The following is a 25,271-nucleotide window of genomic DNA, read 5'->3' as shown; positions in this document are numbered from 1 at the left end:
CAACTGCATTTGCCTGATTTATCTTTATTTACTTATTTTTTGCTTTTAACCTTATTTTTTTTTGGTAGGAGTGCCCTTAGAAGGCAACACATATTTGGCTATTTTCAACACTTGATTTGATAGTCTTTGCTTTTTAATAGAGGAGACTAATCCATTTACATTTGTTGTCTTCACTGATAATGAAATTCTATCCGAATATTATGATCCAAGTTGATTTCTGGTTATGTTCCTTTCATGATTAGTCTCATCTTTACACACATGCACAAGTGTCACTTGCTTTTTACTCTCAGTGGTTTAGTTGAAATTATATTTTTGTGTATATTTGTGATAGCCTTTATGTTAAGCAAACTCACTCTTAATGACATCATTTCTCTAACGACTGAAATCATCATGGCTCCTTCTATCCCATGAGTGACTCCAGCCTGCCACTGCCTGCTTCCCACAGCCTGTAAAAAAAATAATAATAAGCACTATCTATGGAAAGCAATCCTGTCCTAAAGATTTAAGGGCAGAGGTAGCTCTGAAAATAGATCTCTGTTAGTTTAATTAGAGGTTACAGTCCAGGTTACTTTCATGCACCAATTATTTTTCATAATATAGAGTATATTAAATAATAGTGCTGTGAATCTTATGTTCAATTTTATAACCATAGTTACAGCAATTATTTATATCCAGCCCCATGTATTCAACTGATATCAGTGGTCACCATTAATCATCTTCTATGTGACCTTTTCAATGTTCAGCTCCTGATGTTTCTCTCTTTCCTGATTGACTTGAGTGCATCTTTTCCTCAATTTTTCAGGAAAGGTGTGTGGGTGGTATGATAAATGTACCTGACAGCAATAATTTAAGCATACCCTGAGAATGACCCTGTATGGCAGACACACCTGAATGTGTGCTTTGAGCTAAGGAATCCAGGAGTGGCCAACCCAGAGATTCATTCTTTGTCTATGGGGAACATCTGAGCCCCCAACCCATCCTATGGAATATCCATTCTAAGGAACATGGCCTACACAGGGGATTGAGGCTCTGGATTTGGGGTTGAATGAAGATTGCCAGGTGGAGCCTGCTTGGGGAAGATGCTATTTGAAAATGCTATACAAACTGCAAGCTTTTTGCATGTGGTTGTGGTTTTCCTGCCCAGCCTGCCGCCACTGGGCCATGCAGTTATTCCATCCAACCCACCACCACTGGACCAGTGATTGTCCTGTCCAGACTGCCACGACTGGATTGTTTCTGTATGTAAGGCAGTCCACCTGTCCATCCCAGTGCCACTAGCCTCTCTCCCCCGTATGTAAGTGCCCCCCTTCAACCCCCCATGTCTCATTTGCTGGCTCTGGGTCTCTTCTTCCACCTCTTGAACCCGGTGCCATCCCCACTGGTGTCAGTAGGGGGTTCAGCATAACTGGAAAGCTTTCTAAATCCTCGCAAATCTAAAGCTTATTTATTTACTTTGTCCAAAATCAACAAAACAAATAGAAATGAGAACAAATTCGTAAGTAAAACGATTTTTCAATCAAATTCTTTACATAATTCTCCCTCTTGTCTCCTGGTTCTATGTCTCACTGAGTTCAGAGGACAGCTTGAGTGTGTGTTTGTGGGGATTCTTGGTCTCTTGTCTTTTTATTTTCTTAATATCCCCCGGATGGTTATCACAAGGGTTTCCTTTGTTCTTGAAATTCAAAGATATCACCATAAAATGGCTAGGTCCAGGGTGCTTTTGTTTGGTTTTTCATTGGCGGTTTCCTCCAGCTCAGGTAACTTTCTTTCCGACACTTTGTTTTTCACTCTGATGCGATTCTCCCTTCTGTTGGTGCCATTGAGGTTCCCCCTCAGGAGCGTACATGACTCTTGGGTTGGATATTCATCCTCTGTCCTCCAGATCTACCATCTTCTCTTGCTCTGTTTGGTGAATTATCTCTCGGTTTTAAGATTAGTCCCCTTATCACTGTTTTGATTTTCTGCAGTTATATTTATGTTATTGCAGCTCCCAATACACAACGAAACTCTATGTTTACATCTTTGGTGTCCCTGTATCCATCTTCTATTTCATTCAGCAAACACTTGGACATCTGCCTTCATTCTAGGTCCCTCCTCACCTTTGGGTTCCTGGTTCCTGGGTCACAGCTATGCAGTCCATCTCTGTGACACCAACAAGCAGACACTTTCTATAAAAGTCTCATCTGTTTACTGCAGAGATCTATTTTCAGAGCTACCTCTGACCTTAAATCTTTAGGACAGGATTGCTTTCCACAGATAGTGCTTATTAGTATTTATTTATTTTTTTTTTTACAGGCTCATGCTTGAGTTTTGACTTTGAGGCTTAAAAAAAAAAAATGCTCTTTTGAATAGGCAGAGGTCAATCAATCCTGGTCTAGAATTAGCCATGGGGCATGGCGGGGAGCTAGTCTTCAGTCTTGCTCTGGTTCCTCCAGGTGTGGGAAGGCCTGCCCACTCCAGGATGGCCTGAAAGGTCTGGGTGATGTGCAGCAGGCCCTGATCTTCACAGGACGCCCGGCAGGCTTCTGGCCAGCTGGAGGCGGCTCCTCAGGGCTGGGCTCTGCTCCCTTTTGGGAGGTCAGACTTCTGTCTAAGCTGCAGAGTTTTCTGCTCCTTTGGAAATGAGAGCTGAATGGAAGAACACAGGTCCTAGTGCGCTCCTGGCCCTCTTGCTTGCTGCTGCCCTAGCTAAGAGGCTCTTCTGCCATCTCTGTGCCTCTTCTCTGAAACTCACCTCCACCCACTGCCTCTCCTCCCTGCCGTGCTGCAGGCTGGGAGCTGAGTGTCTGCAGGACTGAGCAAGGGACACCCCATGGGTGGGTAGGGTTCCATCTCTTCCTGCCTACGAACCCTCTGATCACCAGTTTCTAGGTCCTACGGTTAGGCCCAGGCCTGAGAAGGAGGCCCAGGGCTTTGTCTGCATTACAGGAGGTCACTGTCGTAGCTGGGGCTCAGAGGATAAGGTACGGTCTTCCACACCTGTGAGCCCAGGGGGCTTTTCCCAGAGCTCAGCACTTACTTGTTTCTTTCTTTAGGTCATGGTGTTATTGACAGTTTTTCTTATTTCCAAAGCATATGTAAAACTGGACAGAGGCTGTGCAAGGAGTGAGTGTATGGCTGCATTAATCCAGAAAGCCACCAAGGCTTCTATGGACTTGCAGGGAAGCCCATCTTCTCTCTCCTCCAAACGCTGGAGAAGCTCGTTCTCTCTGTGAGTGGAGGGTCCCGGGCGTGGGGAGGAGGGAAGCTGCAATCCCCCACTCATCCGGTTCTCCTCTCTTGAAATCTCATCAGTCACATATCCCTGTGTCCTATGAGAACCTGAAGCCACATGGCCATGACTACACAGGGCCAGATCCAACCAACAACAAAACGAAGCTTTTGAGAGATGCAGCAACGCAACCAACACCCGGGTCACTCCTGCTGCAGCAGTGTGACCAGCACCCCAGGTCTCTTCTGCTGCAGCAATGCAACCAGCACCCCGAGTCTCTCCTGCTGCAGCAATGCAACCAACACCCGAGTCTCTCCTGCTGCAGCAGTGCAACCAGCACCCCGAGTCTCTCCTGCTGCAGCAGTGCAACCAGCAACCGAGTCTCTCCTGCTGCAGCAGTGCAACCAGCACCCCGAGTCTCTCCTGCTGCAGCAGTGCAACCAGCACCCCGAGTCTCTCCTGCTGCAGCAGTGCAACCAGCAACCGAGTCTCTCCTGCTGCAGCAGTGCAACCAGCAACCGAGTCTCTCCTGCTGCAGCAGTGCAACCAGCAACCGAGTCTCTCCTGCTGCAGCAATGCAACCAACACCCGAGTCTCTCCTGCTGCAGAAATGCAACCAACACCCGAGTCTCTCCTGCTGCAGCAGTGCAACCAGCACCCCGAGTCTCTCCTGCTGCAGCAGTGCAACCAGCACCCCAGGTCTCTTCTGCTGCAGCAATGCAACCAACACCCGAGTCTCTCCTGCTGCAGCAGTGCAACCAGCAACCGAGTCTCTCCTGCTGCAGCAATGCAACCAACACCCGAGTCTCTCCTGCTGCAGCAGTGCAACCAGCAACCGAGTCTCTCCTGCTGCAGCAGTGTGACCAGCACCCCAGGTCTCTTCTGCTGCAGCAATGCAACCAGCACCCCGAGTCTCTCCTGCTGCAGCAATGCAACCAGCACCCCAGGTCTCTTCTGCTGCAGCAATGCAACCAACACCCGAGTCTCTCCTGCTGCAGCAGTGCAACCAGCACCCCGAGTCTCTCCTGCTGCAGCAGTGCAACCAGCAACCGAGTCTCTCCTGCTGCAGCAATGCAACCAGCACCCCAGGTCTCTTCTGCTGCAGCAATGCAACCAACACCCGAGTCTCTCCTGCTGCAGCAGTGCAACCAGCACCCCGAGTCTCTCCTGCTGCAGCAGTGCAACCAGCAACCGAGTCTCTCCTGCTGCAGCAGTGCAACCAGCACCCCAGGTCTCTTCTGCTGCAGCAATGCAACCAACACCCGAGTCTCTCCTGCTGCAGCAGTGCAACCAGCACCCCGAGTCTCTCCTGCTGCAGCAATGCAACCAGCACCCCAGGTCTCTTCTGCTGCACAGCACCAATGACCAGATGGGCAGGGGTTTCCCAAAGAAGAGGCTGAGAGTCTGACTTCATTCTAATGTTGGATTCTAACTGGGCATGTGGACATTCCAGAACACTCTGAAGATGCTACATGTGGAAAACAAGAATTCTTTTCCTACACAGAGAACTTGTCTGTGCCTTAGGTAGGGCAGAAGCAAGCAAGAGGGCCAGGAGCACAGCAGGGCCTTAGAAACCTTTCTCATCCATCATTTTCCTTTCTTACCATCCCATGAACCTGAAGGGTCAACCCTGGGGGCATCCTTACCCCCTTCTACAGATAAGGAAACTGAAGCTCTAAAGATAAACTGACGTCCACAAGGTCTCCCACTCTAGCATGCAGAAGTGCAGTCACCCTTCCAGGCAGGGGGAGGACGGTGGGATCTGACCCCACAAAGTCCTATTGGTACCACGGCCGCGTCCCCGGAAGGGGCTTGTCAATCCCGGAGGCGCACAGTGGCTCGATCATGCCCAACGCCTGTGGAGGCTGAGATTTCTATTCCAGCTCAGGAAGAGGCGACGTGCGAAGGGACCCAGTGACAGAGCCGCAGTGATAAGGATGCCGGCGTTGATGAACGCGATGGGGTAGAGGTGTCATCCAAGGACCCGTGCCACCCGCCACATCTTGGGTTTAACAGGGAGCTGACATTTAAAGTAATTTGGATGCAGACGCAAATCCTTCTATTTCATTTTTAAAGACTGATCTTTAGCAAACGCCCATGCCACACGTCGTATTTCATTCCCACGGCAGCATGCAGAAGTCATTTGGGAGGGGGTGGCTGGCAGAGTCCGGGTCTCCTGTGTGCCGCTATCTGGGTCCGAAGAGCTGGGCTGAGAATGAGGCACATCTGGACACAGCAGCCAAGAAGACGGCACACACAGGTGCTGTGACAAAGGGACCGGTCCAGCATGACTGGAACTTGGGGCTCAGGGGACAGGCTGAGCACAGGTAGAGGGGGGCCTTGGGGCTAGAGATAGCACCTCACCATTAGGATGGGAGGCCCAGCTATGACTGCCCCTGCGGCATGCACCCCAGCTGATTGGAGGCAGCACCTCACTGTTAGGATGGAACGCCGGCCATGACTGCCCCTGCGGTGTGCACCCCAGCTAATTGGAGGCAGCACCTCACTGTTAGGATGGAACCCCGGCCATGACTGCCCCTGTGGCGTGTACCCAGCTGATTTCCCACCTTGCATGTTGATCTTACTTCCTTTTTTAAATTTTTGTTTTTATATACTTTAAGTTCTGGGGTACATGTGCAGAACGTACCATTTTGTTACATAGGTACACACGTGCCATGGTGGTTTGCTGCACCCATCAACCCGTCACCTACATTAGGTACTTCTCCTAATGCTATCCCTCTCCTAGCCCCCCATCCCACGACACAGCCTGGTGTGTAATGCTCCCCTCCCTGTGTCCTTGTGTTCTCATTGTTCAACTCCCACTTATGAGTGAGAACATGCGGTGTTTGGTTTTCTGTTCTTGTGTTAGTTTGCTGAGAATGATGGTTTCCAGTTTCATCCATGTCCCTGCAAAGGACACGAACTCATCCTATTATGGTGACTGCATAGTATTCTGTGGTATATATGTGCCGTATTTTCTTTATTCAGTCTATCACTGATAGACATTTGGGTTGGTTCAAAGTCTTTGCTATTGTGAACAGTGCCACAGTAAACAATGAGATACCACCTCACGCCAGTTAGAATTGCGATCATTAAAAAGTCAGGAAACAACAGATGCTGGCCAGGATGTGGAGAAATAGGAACGCTTTTACACTGTTGGTGAGAGTTTAAATTAGTTCAACCATTGTGGAAGACAGTGTGGCGATTCCTCAAGGATCTAGAACTAGAAATACCATTTGACCCCTGCAATCCCATGACTGGGTATGTACCCAAAGGATTATAAATCATTCTACTATAAAGACATATGCACACATATGTTTATTACATTTTTTTTGAAAGAGAGTTTTGCTTTGTCGCCTGGGCTGGAGTGCAGTGGTGTGATTTCAGCTCACCGCAACCTCCGTCTCCTGGGTTCAAGCGATCAAGCAATTTTCCTGCCTCAGCTAGGATCACAGGTGCGTGCCACCATGCTTGGAGCATTTTTGTATTTTTAGTAGAGACGGGGTTTCTCCATGTTGGCCAGGCTGGTCTCGAACCCCTGACCTCAAGTGATCTACCTGCTCAGCCTCCCAAAGTGCTGGGATTACAGGCGTGAGCCACCGCGCCCCACCCTGATCTTACTTTCCACAGTACAGTCAGGAAGGAGTAAGTTCACCTTTGTCCGTTACAAGAAAATTAATCTCAAAGTGATGTCATCTGTAAGATTATAAGGATTATAAACCAATAGGAGAAAAACATGTTTTCCAGCACTTGGCCAGCACCTTCTGCTAAGCAGTTCATAAGACCTGGAATCAGACAGTGGCACCAGTTACAATGGCTCTGGTGAGGATCTGAGATCATATGCAGTGGACGGGCTTGAAACGGCGGCACGGAGGCAGTGGACGGGCTTGAAACGGCGGCACAGAGGCAGTGGGTGGGCTGAAACGGCTGCACGGAGGCAGTGCTCTGGTGGGGACATGAGATCACACGCAGTGGGCGGGACGAAGGCAGTGGGTGGCACAAAGGCAGTGGACGGGCTGAAACGGTGGCACGGAGGCAATGGCCCAAGTGACTCTAGAATAGCCGGAAGTTGTTCCTCACGGGCTCCTCTATAGGGAAGACGCCAGTGTCTAAGGCGGGACCCTATCCTTCCCCTAGGATTGTGTAGATTCCAGGGCCATTTGAAAGTCCAGCATCCCAAAGCCTCACCCATCGAGATGGAGCTCACATCCATCTTCCTGCCTGGGCAACCACGCGGCAGAGGGGCCACTCGGGTTCCTCATCTGGGGTCTTCACGTGGGTGCGACTTCACTGTGCATGAGGGGGCCTGAGGCAGGAACCGGAAGTGCCTATTCTGGGGTCCACCCAGAGAGGGCCCCCAGGGGCCCAGGCAGGACGTGGAGCCCTTCCAGGACATTCCATGGTCTGCAGTGTGAGCAGAGTTCCTCTAAACCACAGCCAGGCCCCGGAAGGCGCTGCTCAGAAATATATCTCGAGCACAGGGAACCCTGTGGCGGCTCTGTGCCCAGGTGCCAGCATGGTGGGGGACAAGGCATTGCATTTACATTGTGAACGTAACGAGAACTTCTGGGAAGCTGCCCTGCTAGCAGCAAGACAGGGTGTCCCCCCATGTCTTGGAGACCAGGCTCCCCGCACCTGTGTAGCCGGAGGATGGTCTCCAGCCGGAAGGACCCCTCTGTCTCCTGGCTACGCACGGTGGGATGCAAGCACCTTGCCGCAGTCCTCGTCACGTAAACAGAGTGCTGTCTGCCATTTACTCAGCAAGCCCTTCCCATCCCAGTTCCCAATGATGTGCCAGACATACAGGCCAACGAAGCAGGCCCATTTGGCACCAAAAAGTGACCCCTCCAGCGATTCTCGAGGGGCATCCCTGAGATGTTGGATCACGTGTCTCATCTCTGCATTCCAGTCTCTGACTTGGCACCAAAATAGTGTCAGAGGGATAAGAGTGGTGGGGAGACGACAGGGAAGCAAGGGCCGGGGAAAGGAGAGGGAGGCACTGAACATGTCACTCACAAAAGCCCCTAAGCCTGATCCTCACCCGGACCCAACCTAACATAACTTGCTGAGCAGCAGGGGGCACCAGGAAATCCCCAGCCCCGCCACACCCACCGGGTTTCCACGACAGACCCCGTCCACCCCTCTGCACCAGGCAAGCATCCTCACATTTCAGCCATTTGCCATTTATGTATTTAAAATGATTCAAAGAACAACTGCTTTAAGGAAGATTGAACCTAATGCAAGACCAATTACTGTAAATGGCGCCCAGCGTGTCATATCTCCCATTACGAAATTGGCCCAAAGTGCAGACAGAAATAATGTGGGTTTGGTCAAACCCTTTTTTTTTTAGTTTCTGGGCTCATTTCTGCTGAGAAAATGAAGAGTGTCACTGCTTACAATACTAGCTGATGTGGTGCCGGCCATACACGTTTTTGTTTACACACAGAATCTATTAAAATGTCCAGCTATTATTGTGGTGATGAATAGCGGTGATTCAAAAGAACGCAAAATGGATTGCAGACAGGGATCAGAGTAATGACTTAGTATTTTTCATTCTTTGTGCAGAACAAAGATTAGTTAGGTGCGGGTCCTGGGCCACTTCTGGCTAAGTATCCACCCCTACTCAATCTCTCAGGCCTGTTTAAGCCTCAGCCTTCTTTGTCCTTGGGAGAGCAGACAGGTGGGGGGTCCTCAGGCCACCTCGGCCCACCACCACCCTGCTCTCTTGGGCTGGTGAGAGGGGAGGGAATATCCTCTCTCCTGTTCCTTCGCGATCCTTCTGGCCAGTTTTCCTCTCCCCCGGCCATTGCCGCCATCTCTTCCTTAGCTCAGCCTCCCTCTCCTCCGGTTCCCTGAGCCAGGCTCCATGCATGCCATCTGATCACACTCCAGACAGACTTGGAGCCCAGGCGGCCAGGGCTCAGCTGCTGGCTGGAGGGCTCCAAGGGGGACAGGATATGCCACCTCACCTGAGGGGCAGTTCTCTGCAGCCCTCCCGGCTCTGCGTCCACCTGGCATCAGTTCCAGAAGGACGGGGGAGGTGGGCCAACCTGGGGAAGCAGAGCCCCCGCAGGTGTGTGCAGGCCAGGGCCCCTGGCGAGAGGGGCGTCTGCACACCTCCCCACATGGGATTCAAAAGAAAAAGTTGGGCCCATAAAATGGACTAAAACTGCGTTTCCTCCACGTTGAGAACAGAGCTGTGCTCCCCGGTCCTCAAGGCCGGGCTGACCTGGCCGGGTAACGAGGAGTGCTCAGAACATGCCAGCTGGGGGGACATGGGGACAGACAGACGGTGGAGGGCAGGGTGGGCCCTCAGCCATGGTGACAGTGAGCTGGGGGCAGGGGACACCTTGTCACATCAAGGGAGGAAGTGACAGGCTGCATCCCGTCTCTGCAGGGCAAGCCTGGTGCAGGATGGGGGCTATGAATGCTCCCAGCAGCAGGGAGGGAGGCGGCTCACAAGGGGTTCTGGAAGGTGGGGGGCGGGGGTAGAACTCTGAGTCACTGAAGAAGCTGCCAGAATCCCAAGAGGCTGCCTGAATTCCTGGTTGACCTCACGGGGCCAGGGGGAAGCCTGGCTGGGACCAGTGTCCCTGTGTGGGGAGGGGTCCCCAAGGCCCTGGCTTGGCTGTGCTCTGGGGAGGAGATGAACCACAGGCTCCTGGTCGGGGTAGGGCAGGGCAGACAGGTCGTACGGGAGGATGGCACCCACACAGGTCTGCCAGGCCCACGTCCTCTCTCCCTGCTTGCGTGCAGTCAGCTGCCTGGTTAACAGGGAATCTTCCCCCAAGACACCTCTTGAGTTCCCTCCACAACCACAGCCACTGCCTTCCTGCTTGGGGGCCTCCCCACTGTCCCCACAGAGGCTCAGTGTTCAGCTACAGGGTCCCCTTCTTCCTCCAGCAGCCCCGGCCTTTGCTGACTAATGGCGGCCACAGCGGGGCTCAGTGTCTGCTGTGCAGGGGACCAGGAAGTGGCCGTGGTAATCCAAGGGACAGGTCGGGTGGGGATACCAGGGTGCACCCTGATTACCACCTCGGTTCTCACCTGCCTGCGTTGGGAGGGGGCACTGCAGACCCTCCCGGACCCTCTGCTTCTGCTCAGCCCACAGCCTGCTGTCCGCAGCAGCCCTGCCCTGGCCACGCAAGGCCACGGGCTCCACAGCCCACCGGGGCTCACGAAGGCAGCTCTGTCTCACTCCCAGATGAAGTCCTCCCCCACCACACACAGGACAGAAGGCTCCCGGGCCCTGCCGACTGGCCCTGCCCAGCCTGGGGTCTTACTCCTGGTGACACCCTGGTCCCTCTCAACGCCTAAGCCAGGCTTTCTGGGGTGCTGGCCCAGAGGACCTGAGGGGACCCTCTTCCCTTGACTGTGCCCTGATCAATTCATCGGGGCCATCACCCTCCTCAGAAACCATGCCAGATGATGATCCTGCCGTGTGGCTCCTGGAGGGCTGAGGCCATGCCTGCTGTGTGGTCCCTGAGAAGCACTGGAGCTCTCCACTGGCACCTGCAGTGCCCGACAGAGAACGGGGCCTGATGAATACGTGGGCAATGGGTCCGGCTGAGGCAGTGCTGGCTCAGCCACAGCTCTCCAACATTCCCACGCTGGATCCTCAGGGCATTTGTGCTTATTTTCCTAGAAAAATCCTCACATTTTTCCCTCCCTGAATGTCTGCATATTTGGAATTCATTTGCGAACTCCTGCTACGGACATCACTGGGTGCTTCTTCATTGCCCTCTCCCTGGGAGACCCCCCTTGTCTCCTGACCCCTTCCCCTCATCTTCACAAGTACAGGTGCGTGCAGGGCTCCTTCTGGGATGTCCAGGGCTGGAGCCTGTTCTCCCTGCACCCTTGACGGCCCGTTCCAGCGGTGACGGAGTTCCAGGTCAGGAGTCACAGCCTGCGCTCTGCAAGACCTGGCACCACCGTTTCCCGGCTTCGGCGATCTGCTGAGAATCCAGCGACACTCTGCTATGGATGTCTTTGTCCATGACCTAGTTTTTCCCTCTGAGTTTTGGGGATGTTTTTCATCTCCCGTGGCCTGAAATTTCATGCTGGCATGCTTTAGGATGCGACTGTATTCATTCATTTTCTGGTCTTAGTGAGTACTCTCACAGAGGAAACCGGCATCTCATTTCTGGAGAGGTTTTTCGAAAGCATTTCTTTGATAATTTCTTCTTCATTTTCCTCTATTTCAGGTGGTTGTATCGTTCAGAACTCCTGAATCAATCTTCTGATTCTCTATTGTTTTCCTTTCCTAGTTCCCATTTCTTTTAGAAAATTCTACTCTCTGCTTTCTGAGAGATGGCCAGTTTTACGTCCCCAACATTCTACTGGATTTGTAACACATTCTGCTGTTACACACACACAGGCACACAGTATCTATAGGCATACTGCATGTACATGTATGCACACATCTGTGCCATGTATACATGTGCATACGTGTACAATTCCCCAAAGCGCTCTCCAGGCTGTTTTTAAAATATTTAAGTTCTGGGACACATATGCAGAACGTCCAGGTTTGTTACACAGGTACACATATGCCATGGAGGTTTGCTGCACCTATCAACCCATCATCTAGGTTTTAAGCCCCACATGCATTAGGTATTTGTCCTAATGCTCTCCATCCCCTTGCCCCACACCTTCCAACAGGCCCCGGTGTGTGATGTTCCCCTTCCTGTGTCCATGTGTTCTCACTGTTCAACTCCCACTTATGAGTGAGAACATGCGCTGTTTGGTTTTCTGTTCCTGTGTTAGTCTGCTGAGGATGATGGTTTCCAGCTTCATCCATGTCCCTGAAAAGGGCATGAACTCATTCTTTTTTATGGCTGCATAGTATTCCATGATGTGTATGTGCCACATTTTCTTTATCCAGTCTATCATTGATGGGCATTTGGGTTGGTTTCAAGTCTTTGCTATTGTAAATAGTGCTGCAATATACATATGTGTGGATCCTAAGCAAAAAGAACAAAGCTGGAGGCATCACGTTACCTGACTTCAAACTATACTACAAAGCTAAAGTAACCAAAACAGCATGGTACTGGTACCAAAACAGATATATAGGTCAATGAAACAGAACAGAGGCCTCAGAAATAACATTACACATCTACAATCATCTGATCTTCGACAAACCTGACAAAACAAGCAATGGGGAAAGGATTCCCTGTTTTATAAATGGTGCTGGGAAAACTGGCTAGCCATATGCAGAAAACTGAAACTGGACCCCTTCCTTGCACCTTATACAATAATTAACCCAAGATGGATTAAAGACTTAAATGTAAAATCTCCAGGCTTCTTGATGCTCCTTTAATGAGCTCCCCATCCCACTTGTCTACTGCCAGGCCACCAATAGCATCCAGACTCACTGTCCAAACTCAGTGGTGACATCTGTGGCTGGGGCAGGCTTTCTGGCCAGGCTCACCTCTGTCTCATGAGGTGCCTGGGCCTGGCCAGCAGGCCCCACTCCTCACCCAGTCCCGGGCTCCCCTCTTCTCTCCAGCAGGACAGGCTTGGGGTAGTGACACCTGCAGGGCTCAGGGGTCAGAGCCAGTGTTCCAGTCTGTGCATGGGGTCACAACCACACCCTTCCACCGGTCAAGCACATCCCTAAGGCTGAGCCAGGGAGGGGAAGCAGAGCACTCATGAGGAGGAAGACAGAGGCCCCGGACTCCTCACCTCCCTGCTCCCACCAGCCTCCTTGCCTCCCCGCCCCCTCCTGTGTCTGGATGCATGTCCGCTGTCTCTGAGGCTGAGTTGTGGTTTAGCTGGTGTGCTGGCCTTTCCTCTGCTGCCTCGATGACTCCTGTGGCCTCTATGTTCCTCGCTCCTCTTCCTTTGGCTTCTTCTGGTTTTGTTTCTCTCCCAAAGAGTGACCTTTGCTTTCCACCATGTTTAGGAGCACAGCGATAAACAGCCGGCTGGTGGGAGGTGGGCTTCACAGGGGCGCCCTCTGGCCCCCGACTCATGGCACCCATGGGTTCTGATCTGGGCTTGGTGAGTTCAGTGGATGGAATGGGGGGCCCCCGAAGTTCATGTCTGCTGGGGAACCTCAGGATCTGACTTGATTTGGAAATAGGTTCTTTCCAGATATTAGCGAAAGATCTTTAGATGAAATCATCCTAGATTTAGAATGGACTCTAAAGCCAATGGTGGAGTGTTTATAAGAGAAGGGAGAAGGAAATTTGGCAAACGGAGCAGGCCCCATGAAGACGGACACAGAGAATGGAGTGCTGTGGCCATGAGCCAAGGAACACCTGGGGTCACCAGAGGCTGTGAGAGGCAAGAGAGGGGCCTCCCCGAGAGCCTCCCAAGATAGCAGGGCCCTGACCACTCAATCTTGGACCTTCTGGCCTTCAGGACCATGAGATAATATGTTTCTGCCATTTCCAGCCACTCAGAACGTGGTCACTGGTTATGGCGGCCTCAGGGCACACGCAGGAAGTGTATCCAGAAAGAAGCCTCCCGTTTCTTGACTGAGCCCTCAGGGAGCTGAGTGGGGATCTCATCTCAGAACGTCTATTTTCACCTAATCTCCTGGTTTCCAGAAGTTCCTGTCCCGTTTGGCTGTGTTTCCACTGTAGGGTCCAGAGCCGCTCAGGTCTCTCCCTCTCCAGCATGAGCCTCTGTGAGTCTAGTCTTCTCTGGGTTCCACAGGCAGCTGAGGCCCAGGTGTGTGGGTGGGGAGGACCAGGAGTCTCTTACGCAGCCTTTCAACTGGGCCCATCTCCACAGCGCTGGGAGGAGGCCGCCAGCACTGCCCTGTGTCAGAGTGGAGGCAGAGCCCGCACACTGCTCCTTGGGGCTCAGCTCTCCTTGTCAGCTCCGTCCACCCGCTCCCATCCTTCCAGACCTGTCTTGCTGAGTTTGCACTCCAAGCAGGAGGCCATTTTCCCCCTTTCGTGTACCTGTCATCTTACAGGGGGTTCCATGAAGGAAGTGTGAGCATCTCGTCCTCTTTAACGGGGACCCTGGTGCAAAAGCGTCTGCTGTTTCCTGTGGATGGCTCCTCCCAGAATCAGGGCTCGGTGTGCAGGCCATGGACACTCTGTCCTTCTGCAGGGCCACCCTGGGCAAGGGCCTGGCACGGGAACACACTCCTGTGCCCCAGCCGCCTGGCGGATTGGTACAGACACGGGAGGGCTGGGCCGAGACCCCAGTGTTGACACCTCCCTCTTCACACTGGAGGTGCTCGGAGGCAGGGGTCCTAGCCTGTTCTTCGCACGGATCTGTGAGTGGGGCCACGTTTGACACACACTAGGCTCTCAGAATCCGAGAATGAAGACACCTCACGGTTTGAGCTTGCTTCCGCACAGGTGCCTTTCCTGGGATGCGCCCCTCCTCCAGGCTCCGAGCTTGCAGGAAGCTCAGGGGCAAGGGCCTCGGTGGCCTAGACAAGGCAAGCCATCCACTGGGACAGGGGCCGTCCAGCCAGAAGGCTCCTCCCCATAGCAAGCTGACTCCTAAATCCCAAACAAGGCCGCCATAGACAATGCTTAGCACTGCTGGAGATGCTAACAGGAGAGCTCTCCAACCACGAGAACAGAGCCGTTTCCAGAGGGGCGTGTAGGTGACCTGAATCATCGATCGGTGGTGAGACTAACCTCCAGAACTCGCCGACAGGCTAACAGCACAAGCCGCCCAGCCCAAGTCAGCAGCAGTTTACGGCCAGATGAGAGAAGAGACGGCATTCTGGCAGGCTGCTGGCCGGGCCGCTAGGCCCCAAGGAGACCTCAGTGTCCTCCTGTCCGTGTCCAACGGAGGCCCTGGGATGGCCCGACTACACCACACTCCTGGGATGCCTGGCCAGGGTGGAATTTAGACATCCAAGCCCCCACGAGATCAGCGGCAGCTGCTGTCTGCACATCCTCCGAATCTCTCATGTTGGGGAAACGGGCTTTTAGCGTAATGAGTTTCCATGAAATATAAGTTCCCAAACAGAACCATACAGAAACCCCACTGAATTTTTTTCACCCCCACAACTGTGATTTCATGCAGCACAGAATTAGAAGGTGGTGCTCAATAGTGAATGTGCAAACAGGATTTCCATCTAGCTGGCTGATTCCGATTTAGGAGATGGCACAGCTCACTGACAAGTATCTTGCGATACATAAACATTCCAAAAATGTGACTGAGCAAACACTGATGAGAATATTTCCAAAAGCCAGTTACTTGCGCGGTCTGCAGCCCCAGCCACGGAATATCTGTGGAGAGAAGACCTGCTCGTGGCCCGGTCTGCTCCCCTCGGCCCCACGAGCCCTTCTTGTCCCTCCTCCTCCAGCTCTGCGAGCCCGAGCCCAGCTCAAGGACAGAGGAAGCCAGAGCAGAGCAGGGGAATGGGAAGGAGGGCGGACAGCAGCTCTGGGCCTGTCCCCAGGGAGCAGGAGCCAGAATGGGGAGCCAAGAAGGGGCGCTGCTCACGCCTCAGGAGAACCTGCAACACCCACCCAGGGTCCCCTCGCCTAGGGCAAGTGGACGTCCACAGGGCAGAGCCGGCTGAGAGGCAGCGCCTGGAAAAGCACTGCAGCGGTCAGTTTCTCTCGAGTCCCCACAGGACGTGGATTTCCAGCCTTTCATAGCAACCTAGGAGAAAGGCTTCTCCCACGTGACCGTGTGTGCGCGGGCACGGGCCTTGTCACCGGGCGCTCGCCCTCCTGACACAGATGCCCTCTCACATTTTCATTCTATTCCTTCCTCCTTTTAAATGCTGGTCATGACCTATTAAATTAATTTCACAACCCACTAACGGGGTGACGACCTGCACTTTCAAAAGCAGTGATCTCGGGCCGGCGTAGTGGCTCACGCCTGTAATCCCAGCACTTTGGGAGGCCGAAGCGGATGGATCACCTGAGATCAGGAGTTCGAGACCAGCCTGGCCAACATGGTGAAACCCCGTTTGTACTAAAAATACAGACATTAGCTGGGTGTGGTGGTGGGCGTCTATAATTCCAGCTACTCTGGAGGCTGAGGCAGGAGAATCACTTGAACTCAGGACGTGGAGGTTGCAGTGAGCCAAGATTGTGCCCTTGCACTCCAACCTGGGTGACAGGAGCGAAACTCCATCTCAAAAAAAGCAATGATCCTGGAAACAGAAGCATCAGCATGTGCCTGGGGTCCACACTCGGTTAATCCATGAATCCTGAATCCACGTGTCACACACGGAGGCGCAGGCATTGCCAGGGCACGGGGCAGCAGCACCCTTAGGCCCAGCACCGGTGCTAGGCGACCCACACTCTGGTGGGCCCACACAGACAAGTAAACAGCAACGGCCACACAGGAAGGGGTTGGGGAGTGACGGGGGCTCGGCACGGAAGGGGTTGGGGAGTGACGGGGGCTCAGCACGATGCTGGAGCGTAGCTGGGCAGGCTGGGAGCGGGTGGCTGCCTGCATCAGGGCTGGGCTGGAGGCGGGCTCTCATCTGAGAACGTGGCCACTAGGATGGAATTAGCAGCAACTCAGTATCCACTGGGTCTCTAAAAGCCAAGTTATGAGAACACCATCATCTCTCAGAAAACCAGTTTATGGTAAAGGGTGAAATCTCCTGTAGTGCTAATTTACCATCCATGAGAGAACTCAGATGCAATCGCACAACTGGGATTGTAGCTCCCAATTCTATGGTGTTTGGTTCAAGAGCCCAACTAACCTTTTCAGAAAGCTTTGAACACAGGTCACCACAGGCCAGCGATTCTATTAGGAGCCGGCTCTCCTGTTGTTCCCAGACTTTTCCTGAGATACCTGGGAAGACGACAGGGCCCACCCCGGTCCCCTGGAGTGAGCACACGGTCACTCACTGAGATCCACCAGCCCAGGCACCCGTGGCCATGTACACAAGGTGCCTCCGCCATGGCAACGTGAGGCAAAGGCTGAGAGACAGGTCCTCAAGCCCCCGACACACACTCTTCCCCAGGAAAGCAGAGCCATCCCCTCCACCTATGAGACCTCACTCTCCAGAAGAATCAGGCTCCCTGCGAGTGACCAGCCCGGGAGGGGGCACCTGTCCTTCCCACGCTGGATGATGGAGTGTCCTGCTACAGTCAGACTCCCACCTGCCCACGTCCCTGGTCCCTGCAGGTGCCCTCCCAGCTTCCACCAGCAGAGGCTTGGGGGGTCCCCTGCAAAGTGTCCTAACGATGGGAAGATCAGAGTATCTGAGTCTCCTGAGCTGAAAGCCACGTGGGGTCTCACGCCGAGCCAGGTCTGGTGTTTGTGTTGAGCAGACCAGGCAGCATCGATCCCACCTCCCTGGAATTCTGTCCCCCTGGCCACCAGCGGTCACTCCAGCTCGCCCAGCCGCAGTATTCAAGCGTGTGAAACTGAGCTCCCAGGCCTGCGAGGCCCAAGGGAAGGAGAGTCCGCAGCCATCTCCGCCAGGCTCTCTGAGCACACCAAGCACTGGACGGGTGCAGCTACTGTTCCCCAAGCCAGGAAGGCTCGAACCCCTCTGGAATATCCCGGGTGCCTGGTCAGCCTCTGTCTCAAATGCCCCAGAACAAGGGGGGCTCACTGTCTCCCATGGTGGGCCCTGTGGGCTTGGACTGAGCTGATGCAGAGAACACCTCGGTTCCCCATCTCTGCACATACAGAGGCCGTGCTGGCCAGGCAGACCTGGACGGACGAGGGGGGCTGGTTGGGCGGCCCTCGTCTGGTTCTGGGGTAGGTGAAGGGGTCCCTGATGAGACTTCATGAGAATGACTCAGGCACTGAACAACTAAACGGGAGGAGGAGAGAGGAGAAGACATGCATTCTGGGTGAATGCAGGAGGCAGGGAGGGCTGGGTCCAGGGTTTGGGCCAACAGTGAAGAAAGGAAGATACCATGAAGCTGTCTGACAAGGCGTTCTCCGGGCAGCCTGAGAAGCTGGGGACAGGCCACATCTGTGTCCCTCACTTACCAGCGTGCGCCCTGCGTGCGGGGGGCTTCACTGATCACTTTAATTAGCGTTGCCCTTATCGGGGCCAGAAGGTCTGCCACGGTGACCCCGGGCAGAAGTGGCTGCAGAGCTGCACCAGGAGAAGCCTTCATGCAGATCTGAAGACTCCAATGCTGCCCGGTGGGCGAAGGGCATCCCTCCAGGGGGATGTAAATGCTCTGAAGCAGGTAGAGGGGTGGTGGCACAGCACTGTGTGTCCAACGCCACTGAGCTGCTCGCTTTAAAATGGACTTTATGTTATGTGAATTTCACCACAATAAATTACCAAAAACCAAAATGTGACGATGCCAGCAGCCTCCAAGTAAGGACCCAATCCTGTTCCTGCCAAGCACCTCGATGCCTCTGGAAGGGCTGGGCCGGTTCCAGCCCTGTCACTGGCTCAGCAGGGCTGCCCGTGTCGAAGTGACGACACCTTTATCCACCGCCAGCTCTCATGGCGTCTGTGGACTCCTGACTTCCCACCCCGGTGAACTGAGCAGTCAACTCACAGAGGTGCATCCGAGTTCGTTCCTGAAGGGGTGCGGCCTGAACGCTTGGCCTGGGTGCCTCATGGGCCTCGAATCACAAGGAGGAGGGGCTCATCCAAGGGTGACTGAGAAGTGATGGGTCACTGGCAGCTGGGACCCAGAGTGGCTCTCACACCCATCCCTCCAAAATTCGGGGCGAGGTGGCTGCTTATGTTGAAGCTTCTACGAAGGATGTGAAAGGCTGCGCCTGACCGGGGTCCACAGGCAGATGGAATGCACCTGCTGTTTGTGTTGCTGGAGATTCGGGGAGGTAGTGCAGGCCTGGGAACCCCAACGAGCAGGGACAGAGGAGGGCCTAGGCCTCCTCTGAGGGCAGGTAGCAGTAGGAAATGGTAGAGCACTGTGCATTTCACGGGTGCAGGACGGAATCATCTGCTTCTGCACTGAATGCCAGATAAACAAACCCTGACCAGGCAAGCCCAGGACCTCAGCTTAGACCAACCCACGCCCCTCATCTCCTGTCCTGTCCGCATGCCTCAGGGTGGCACCGGTGCCGGGCCTCACACTCCTCCTGCAGGCCCACATTCCAGGCAGGCACTCCCAGGGGGCCCTGGGCCGCCAGCGAGGCTGAGTCTGCATGAACTTCCACAAATACAAGAGGCCCCTGAGAAACCCATGGGGGGATTGGCGTGCTGCCTTGCCCGTCTCACTGACATCCTGGCTGCAGCAGAAAGCCGTGCGACTCCCAGAAGACGACCCTGACGGCCCCGAATTGTGTTAGAACCCCAGGGATCCGTGGTTCTCCTTGGAGCAACTCCACCAAATCGGCCTCTTGAACCGAGTGCCGGAACAGCCCAGCCGAGCCCTCGCTTGGAGGCCGCTCAGGCAGCAAGAGGAAGGATTTCCCTGCAGCCCAGTGTGAGGGGCTGCAGCCCCCTCTCTCCGTGCAATCCTTGGAGGGGGCTCGGATGCCAGGGGCTTTCCGGATCCTTCTGCCCAGCCACAGATCTCCCTGACTGAACATTCTCAGAGCACGGAGCCCAGATCCATGTTAGGGAAACCCTCACCCACTCATGTCCTCAGCTTCCAATGCCAACCTCAAAGCAGGAGGAGCCAGGATAAGGGGGTACCACTCGCCAGTGAGAAGTCGAGGCCACCCCACACGTGAATGGCCCAAGCCCCATGCACGTGGGCTCCCCTCCTCTGCCCGCCTCCTCTGCCCCTCTGCAGGGGAAACTGCCTCAGAATCCGTGGCGTGCCTGGAGGAGCTGCCTTCGGAAAAGGCCCAGGGCCACCCCGCGCTCCCCAAGCTTCTGCCCTTGGGAAGAGCAGCTCTAGAGACCCAGGTCAGCTGTGGCTTCGGGAGGGCGGGGCGCGCTGCATGCCCCACTCAGTGGGACAAAGAGGAGCTGAAGGGCCCTCCGGGTCTCTGGTGTGAGCAGCCACTAGGCCAGGCCCAGGGACGGAAGGAGCACACCTGGACGGAACCCGCACCCGGCTCCGTCTCTGCAGAAGCTCCCTGTTCCCTGGGGGAGTTATCAGAAGTTCATCCTCAGGAGGGGCGGACGCCTCCTCCAACCGGGAGTCACGGGCACATCAGTCCCGGAAACAAGATGGCTCTAACAACGGATTTCGGGGCCTGGTCTGTGATCTGACTTCTGGGCTGACCAGCCTTGCAGGTGGTTCTTTATCCAGCTCTCAGCCCCCATGTACTCATGAACCCTCCGCCCCAGGACAGATGGTCAGGAATTCAGCCCCAGAGAGGGAGGTGGGGTCCTGGCTTCTCTGCACGAGGACAAGGTGAGCAGCTGCCACCCGTCCCCTCGGAGCCAGGGTGGCCTCGGAGGCCCGCACATGCCCCCTCCCCAGCACACACACGAGAAAGCCAAGGGCCACGTACCGTAGTGGTCTTTATCCTCCCGCCGGGCTGCGTGCACGTCCAGCCTGACCGGTTGATTAGCAAGTCGCAGCCTTCCCCCTCCAGACACGGAAGCATGTCACACCACTGCTTGGTCTTGATAATTCTTGCTGCGGGAGAAAAGAGGGAGGCAGTCAGCATGCTGCTGTCACGGATTGCGACGGTGTTGCCAAGAGGACCTGGGTCCTGACACTGGCTGGGAGGGCCCTCAGGCAATGCCCGGTACGGCTCCACCCGGGGACCCTCAGGCAGGGACACCGGGCCCAGGGGCTTCACCAGCTTCCTGGTCTCCCGGTTTAGTGCTTGCTCCCCAAGTCCTGCTCTGCCATCGGCCAGTTGTGGAGCAGTAAGCAGTGACCGAGGGAGCTGGAGACACGTCCGTGGAGCAGAGCCGTGGCCCCTCCTGCAGCGTGGCTGCCTCACTCTCTCTCATCTGGAATCCACTAGAGAGCAGGGAAAGGCAGGAGGAAGGGTTCCCAGTCAGGCTGTCCTCAGATGTAGCGAGGGCAGGCCTGTGCACAGGGTGGGAACCAAGGGGGTCCAGACTTGGAGTCAGAGTGTGAGGCCACGCAGGAGGTAGGGAGTCGATGCGCCATCCTTGACTGGAGGATTTTACAGCAGCCCCTGGCCCCCATCTGCAGACGCCTGGCGGACCCCTGGGGCTGGCCCAGCAGCAGCCATGTCAAGGTTCCAAGGTGAAAGGATGTGACCAGCCATGACAAGGCTCCAAGAGGAAAGGATGAGTCTTGTCATGACCCCTGGACAGGGCAGGGGGCAGGGGAGGGCCCGGCAGATGGGGGCACTGGCCCCCACCAGCACAAGGACTCTGAAGCCCACATCAACTCCTTCCATGCCACAGAGAATTGCATTTTCTCTCTTCCCTGGAAAGCCACCCCATTTTGTGGCTGTAGGGTTAGGCAGACTGGAGATTACTCTCTACCAGAAAGCCTGAGAAACAAGGACTTCACGGCAGAGTAAAAGTTGATATTGTATTAACATAACCTTCGCTGCAGGAATCTCAAAAGAACGATTAGTCATTTCTCAAACTGGGGAAAAATAGGTCCTTCCTAATGCACACGTAATTACTTTTATATAAACGGGACCTACAAACAGGGGTTGCTATCCTGCTGAAAAACGTAGGCATGCAGATCAGACACCAAACACCTGCCAGGCAGTATTTTGGTTCAAGGTTAAGTTATAAACATGTACCTTTATATACACAGGATTCTACACCAATCTTAACCCCATGGCTGGAGATCAGGGAGAACTTTGCATCTTACAAGAAAAAGAAGTTTGAAAGTTTGGGTCCAAGGCTCTAGGAGAATGGATGAAGCTGTCACATATTCCCACTGCACTCGCTGGTGAACGCCACGCACCCCACGCTACTTGCAAGGTGGTTGGACTGCACGTGACTCGCTTCGTGCCAGTGCTGGGAGGGCCAGGGTTGGCCTTCTCCGCCCCTTCCTTGCCCACTCACAGTTCCTCGGGCTCCTCACTGTTCTGAGCAGAGGCTTGGAACTCATCTTGTTGGATGCAGGCAATTCACCTATGAAGCCCCTTCCTGCTTTCCTTTTGGGTCCCTGCTTCCTGGGGCTCAGTGTTTGATGGGTCCAGTGGCCCCAGGATGCAGAGAATCCAGTGTCTGGGCTGCCTCAGCTGCCAGCCTTGCAGAGCAGGGAAGGATTCTCTGTCACCCACACCAGGCCCAGGCTGCACAGACACCCAGGCCCAGGGCAAGACTGGCCCCCATGGCCCCCAGCCCCAACCTCCTGTCTGAAGCCCCGGTCCCTCTCACGACACTCTAGAACCCTTGATTTCCTCCTCTCTCTTGGGTTTTCTCTTCCACGTCACCTCTTTTCCTTTTTTTAAATAAAGCACAGGACTCTCAATTTGCATAAACCAGAACTGTAGTTCCCCAGGATACTTGTTTACTTGAAAACTTGAAAAAGTTTCGGAGATTCCTTACCATAGGAAGGAAATGACTACTATCTAAACAGTTCTGCAAATGCACATGTGTGCATGCATGTGTGCTAACACACGGTCCTCCCGACACGCGGCCGGCTGGCTTCAAGGCTATGCAAACAGACGGCTGCACACGGCCGCAGGTGCAGGAGAGCCACTGCTTGGACAACGCTCTGCAGTTCCCATGTCTTGAAATTCTGAATAATTTTTAATAAGGGCCCTGCATTTCATTTTGCACAGGGCCAGCCAATTATGCCTCTGGCCCGCAGGCAGTGGCTGTCCCTGTAGGAGCAGTGGGCAGCAGAGGACAGGGTCCTGAGGGACAGCTCACTCCTCAACCCACGGGGGTGCGGGCCCTGGGGTCATCGCAGGGGAGGCAGGTCTGGGAGGTCTGGAATCTGCCATGTGTCTTCCCAGGGCCTCTTTTCTTGTCTGTTCCTTATTCCTGCAGAAAGCTGCCAGCAGCGGCGTCTCCCATCCTGGATGCATCGTTTTGGGTGACAGTAAATATGGTAGAAAAATCTCAGACACTCATGAACATGAACCTTAAACCCACAAGGAAGCTACAGGATGAAACACAGACGCCCCAATAGCAGAAATCCCCTTGCAATGCCTGGGAAAAGAGCTGGACAAATTACAGTAAGCATTGTGTGTGTGTGTATGTGTGTGTGCATGTCTGTGTGTGCGCGTGCGCGCATGTGTGTGTGTGCATGTGTGTGTGTGCGTGTGTGTGCATGTGTGCATGTGTGTGTGCATGTGTGCGCGCGCGTGTGTGTGCATGTGTGTGTGTGCGTGTGTGCATGTGTGGGTGTGCGTGTGTGTGTTGGGGGTGTGTTTATCTGGTACCAACACTGAAGGACCTGAAAGGAAGAGGCTCCGGTGTGGCTTAAAAGAAATCCCCATGTGTGCTCCCATCCATCCCACACCACAGCGCCCAGGGTGGCCTTCAGTGCGGTGTGGCTCCTGCTCTCATCCTGAGCTGAACGGCACCTCAGAAACCCCCTGGGGTTCCCAGTGCCTGTCCTGTTCTGCCCTAACAGGCAGACTGGGCTGTCTCAGGTGAAGTGAGCCCTTCAACTGCAACAGGAAGATGTTTCCGCATCTGCCAGGGCCAGGTTTGGCCCTCTCTGCAGCACAAGGCAGGACCTGGGCCATCAGGAGTGGGGCCGGCACAGACCAGAAAACCAGGGCAGTGTGGGTGGCATCTGAGGGCAGGTCCTGACCTGCCTGCAGGGCAGGCTGTGAGAGGGTGGACAGGAGGTGGCCTGGGCTCAAATCCTTCACTGCCAAGCTCAGCTGGGACCTTGTACCCACCCTGAAGCTCGTGCTCTGGGCTGGGAAGTCCCAGGAGAAGGACGCTGAGGGTGGAGACAGCACAGGCAGAAGCACCCCACCTGGCACAGGGCGTGGCTGGCCAGCACCCACAGGCTATGTTGCTGGGGCCCTCTCGGTCAGGCTAGGATGGAACCACCGGAGCTCACTGGGACTGTGAGGCTGAGGACAGGGGAGGGATCTGGGGCCATGTGTCAGCCTTCAGTATCCAGGACGCACGCGTGCTCCAGTGCCAGGCCCCAGCCCACTGTCCCTCTACGGAGAGGACCCTCATCCCTGCCAGCCATGATGTGGTAACATGCACAGTGCCACTCAGGGTCAGAAAGAGAGAAGGAAGGAGGGCAGGGCCCCTGGGGCCTTAGGATGGTGAAGGGGGCTCCAGCCTCACCTATGCTGTAGCCGCGACGCCTGGCCACACACCACACACATATGTACCCCCGACACACGTACACATTACCCACATGTATACACCACACACATATGTACCCCCACACATACACATCACCCACATGTATACACCACACACATATGTACCCCCCCAGACACACGTACACATCACCCACATGTATACACCACACACATATGTACCCCCACACATACACATCACCCACATGTATACACCACACACATATGTACCCCCCCAGACACACGTACACATCACCCACATGTATACACCACACACCACACACATATGTACCCCCCGACACACGTACACATTACCCACATGTATACACCACACACATATGTACCCCCCAGACACACGTACACATCACCCACATCTATACACCACACACCACACACGCAGAGGCATGCAGGCACACACACAAGCACACACATGCCCATGTAAATGCATGTTCGCAAACACGTATCTACAGGTGCAGCACACACATGCACACATATGTGCAAGCACACACAGATATGTATCCTCACATGCACCCACACGTGCACTCTCATGTAAACACGCATGTAGATGCATGCAGGTCACTTTGTGGGCTTGCCTGCTCTCAGCATTTGCAGAACAAAGGGACAAGCAGGCAGCAGGCCTGCCCCATCCCTGGGCCTGGCCCTCCCGAGGGCACCAGCGGGCCGGCCCTGAGCACACAACACTTTTTGTTTGTCGGCAGGAGCTGGGCTCACCCACCCCAGCCCACTTCCTGCTGGAGGCGGCCAGAGGCACAGTGCCGGGCCACCATGTCCTGGGGACAAAGGGTCCTTTCAAGCACACATTTCACAACTCCCTTTCACCCGGGCACGGGTGAGGAGGCCTCTCCTCTGGTCCCAATGTTGCAACAGCTCTCAGGGAGGGGAAGGGGCGTCCCTGGGGTTGACAGAGCTTCTGAGATAGTATGAGTGATGGTGACTGAAACCTGGGCTCTGGGCAAACAGACGTCATCGCCCATCCACATGGGCTAACCTGGGGGGTCCTGAGCACACAACAGGTAAAGGGCAC

General features: G+C 54.5%; 1 protein-coding gene across 5 annotated transcripts in view; it reads right to left on the bottom strand.

The window, feature by feature from the left end:
• Positions 1-25,271, bottom strand: part of TAFA5 (TAFA chemokine like family member 5) — a 324,865-nt gene that overhangs the window by 92,399 nt on the left and 207,195 nt on the right. For all 5 annotated transcript variants that reach the window (XR_011614234.1, XM_011754868.3, XM_011754869.3 and 2 more), the window contains exon 3: positions 20,510-20,637. Coding sequence is in view for 4 of the 5 variants with exons in the window: in XM_011754868.3 (XP_011753170.2) it covers positions 20,510-20,637 (128 nt within the window). In the remaining variant the exon portion in view is untranslated. The remainder of the gene's footprint in view (positions 1-20,509; positions 20,638-25,271) is intronic.

Source organism: Macaca nemestrina, chromosome 15 (genome assembly GCF_043159975.1).
Source record: "Macaca nemestrina isolate mMacNem1 chromosome 15, mMacNem.hap1, whole genome shotgun sequence".
Taxonomy (NCBI): Eukaryota; Metazoa; Chordata; class Mammalia; order Primates; family Cercopithecidae; genus Macaca; species Macaca nemestrina.
This window is presented reverse-complemented; position numbering and strand designations above follow the sequence as displayed.